General features: G+C 53.2%; 1 protein-coding gene across 1 annotated transcript; it reads right to left on the bottom strand.

Annotated features, from left to right (window-relative positions):
• Positions 1-203: 203 nt before the first annotated feature.
• Positions 204-2,131, bottom strand: LOC136452529 (cytochrome P450 CYP72A616-like). The gene is made up of 4 exons (XM_066453140.1): positions 1,601-2,131; positions 1,250-1,497; positions 765-1,158; positions 204-687 (listed from the first exon to the last, which is right to left on the bottom strand). The coding sequence occupies exons 1-4, from the start codon at positions 2,129-2,131 to the stop codon at positions 262-264; spliced, it is 1,599 nt and encodes a 532-aa protein (XP_066309237.1). The 3' UTR covers positions 204-261.
• Positions 2,132-2,627: the final 496 nt, after the last annotated feature.

Genomic DNA, 2,627 nt, shown 5'->3' with positions numbered 1-2,627 from the left:
TAGACCTTCTAGGGACAATCTCGCATCCCTCCACTGAAAACGTTTTTGGACCGCCTGTGAAAACTGAAAAAGGATTGTGTTGCAGTAGTGTGTGAAACTTAAAAAGAATGGCCCAACATCCTACACAGTGATCAAGGTTAACTTGATACGTACATGGTAGACCAATACAAAGTAATTTTATTTCCATGACCCAATACGTATAGTTTGCCCTTTCAAAAAAATACGTATAGTTTAGTAAACAAGTACACGATTGTCGTATGATCAGATCGCCCTGAGCTTCATCTGTGCACCATGCATCGGATGCAGTGTCATCACCGTATGCGGCGCATGGGTATACGATGGCGCGAGCTCAAACTCAAATCGCTGAAGGATCATGCACAGCGCCATCTTGGCCTCGAGCAGCGCAAAGTTTTGGCCGATGCATATGCGAGGCCCCCAGCCGAATGGGAGGAACGCACCCGGCTCCTTGGACGCCTTGGAAACCCCCTCGGCGAACCTCTCCGGCTTGAAATCGTGCACGTCGTTTCCCCAGGTGTCAGGGTCATGGTGCATGAATAGAACAGGGAGCTCAATGATCGCACCGGCTGGGATCGTCACGTCTCCGATCTTCATCTCCTTGTAGGTTTTCCGGCTGAACACCACGGCCGGCGGGTATAATCGGAGAACCTCGTAAAGGATCATATTGACCTGTAAGAAGAATCTCGTACATGACTATATTTGAAATATTTGAAACCTAGTGAGAAGTAGTGAAGTAAACAAGTTACCGTTTTGAGGCGGCTCAATCCCTCGTATTCTGGTTTGTTTCTCCCGAACAGGCCAGTCACTTCCTCCCTTGCACGGTCCTGCCACTCAGGGTGCATGCTCAACAGGACCATCGTCCATGTCAACAACACTGACGTTGTCTCCATCCCTGCAAAGTAGAACAGCTTGCACTCCTCGATGACATCTTCAATTGTCATTCCAAGGGTGGATTGGCCGCCGTTCTCATCCGCGTGCCTCGCATTGGACTCCAGCAGTAAGCCCAGGAGATCATCGCTGGTGCTGCTTTCACCTTCTTCTTTCATAGCTTGCATTCTTTTCCCAATCAGCCCTCGTAAAATCGAGTTAACCTCCTTGTTGATTTGGCGCATCCTTCTGTTGTTTTTCGTTGGCAAGTACCTGCGGTCATCAATAGTCAATACCCACATGTAACACTGACCAGCCGTTCTAATTTGCCTGAGCAGTCATAGCAAGCAGGGCAACTACTCACATGTAACCTGGAATTGCAATCTTCTGAATGGCGCCAACGAAGCGCTCAGCTTGCTCGGACTGGAGCTCGAAAATCCTTCTACCTTCAAGGTAGCTGCTGCCAAATGCGGTGCGGGAGATGACATCTCCTGTGAGGGCCTGGAGCTCCGGCCAGACGTCCAACTCGCACGAACCATCGGAACCAAGGGACTGCTGCGCCCATCTACTGACAAGCTCTTCGCAGCATGCAGAGAACGCCGGCAGCATGAGCTGCAATGCAAGGTCACGTACGGACGTACCCTCCACCGATCAATCACAAGCCAGATCTTTGCATAGCCATTACTTACATTATATGGAATGCAGTTTTATGTACCTTGAGCTTCTCGAGATGGAATGCAGGGTTGAGGATCCTCCTGTGCTTGACCCATTTCTCGCCCTCATGGCTGGTGAGTCCGTCGGAGAGCAGCTTTGTCAGGGCCGGGAACTGGGGCTTCTGGAAGTGGCCGAACTTGTTGGAGAGCACGTCCCTGACCAGCGCGGGGTCGGTGATGGTCACGTTGGGAATCGGCCCGAACCAAGAGAAGCACGCCTTGCCGTGCTCCCGGACGTTGTTGGAGAGGAACGGCGTGACGCGGGGCACGATGTCGTGGCACCCCAGCGGCAGCGGCCTGGCCCAGGCCTCCTGGTTCAGGCGGCCGAACTCCTTGAGGTCGCCCGTGAGGAAGCGGTACGACGTGCCGCGGAGGCCCTGCGCGCGCAGAGCTCGCTCCAGCCGCCGTGGCTCCCACCACAGCTTGTTCAGCAGCCGGCCGCCCTGCCACAGCAGGACAAGGCCAGGGACACCACACACCAGGAGGTTGCGTGGTGCTGAGGACACAGCTGCGAACAGAGCTCCCAGAAACATTGCTCTGACAATACAATGCGAAGTGGACTTTGACTGAATGTAGATGTGCATGGTACGGTACTTGGAGTGAGGTTAAATAGGTGTGCCATCTTGTTGGATGATTGTGTTATCTTGTGCTCATTTGTTTAAGGTTTCTTGGAGTGTAAGAGTTGCTCTGCATCTTGGTCAATCGGGCGGGCCACAGCACACGTTACGAACTTGGCGGAGAAGAAACTAATTCGGACAGATATGGCACATGTGACGGTTTGTTCGGCGTGCTGCTTTTTTAAAGGCAGTGCTAAAGATGCGGGTGTCCGGACACGTGGATGGGCGCGCGCGTGTCCGGACGTCCGCTCCTGCTCTCCGTTCCCGCGTCTGTACTCTGCCCCAGCGCTAGTCCGGCGTCTGCGCCCCGCCCAACCTCTCGTGCCTGCTCTAGCTGCTGCAGCAGACGTGTGACATTGTAAATGTGCAACACCTGATCTACTTTTGAAACATTCAGATAAACACTTGCAAC

Source organism: Miscanthus floridulus, chromosome 5 (genome assembly GCF_019320115.1).
Source record: "Miscanthus floridulus cultivar M001 chromosome 5, ASM1932011v1, whole genome shotgun sequence".
NCBI classification, from domain to species: domain Eukaryota; kingdom Viridiplantae; phylum Streptophyta; class Magnoliopsida; order Poales; family Poaceae; genus Miscanthus; species Miscanthus floridulus.
The sequence above is the reverse complement of the archived record's forward strand: the minus strand, read 5'-3'. Positions and strand labels throughout refer to the sequence as shown.

Excerpts from the sequence above, each read along its gene's own strand:
- LOC136452529 (XM_066453140.1), bottom strand. The coding sequence starts at position 2,131 with ATGTTTCTGGGAGCTCTGTTCGCAGCTGTGTCCTCAGCACCACGCAAC. Across the intron at positions 1,498-1,600 it reads TCCATCTCGAGAAGCTCAAG|CTCATGCTGCCGGCGTTCTC; the intron begins GTACATAAAACT and ends CTTGCATTGCAG. Across the intron at positions 688-764 it reads GATTGAGCCGCCTCAAAACG|GTCAATATGATCCTTTACGA; the intron begins GTAACTTGTTTA and ends TTCTTCTTACAG.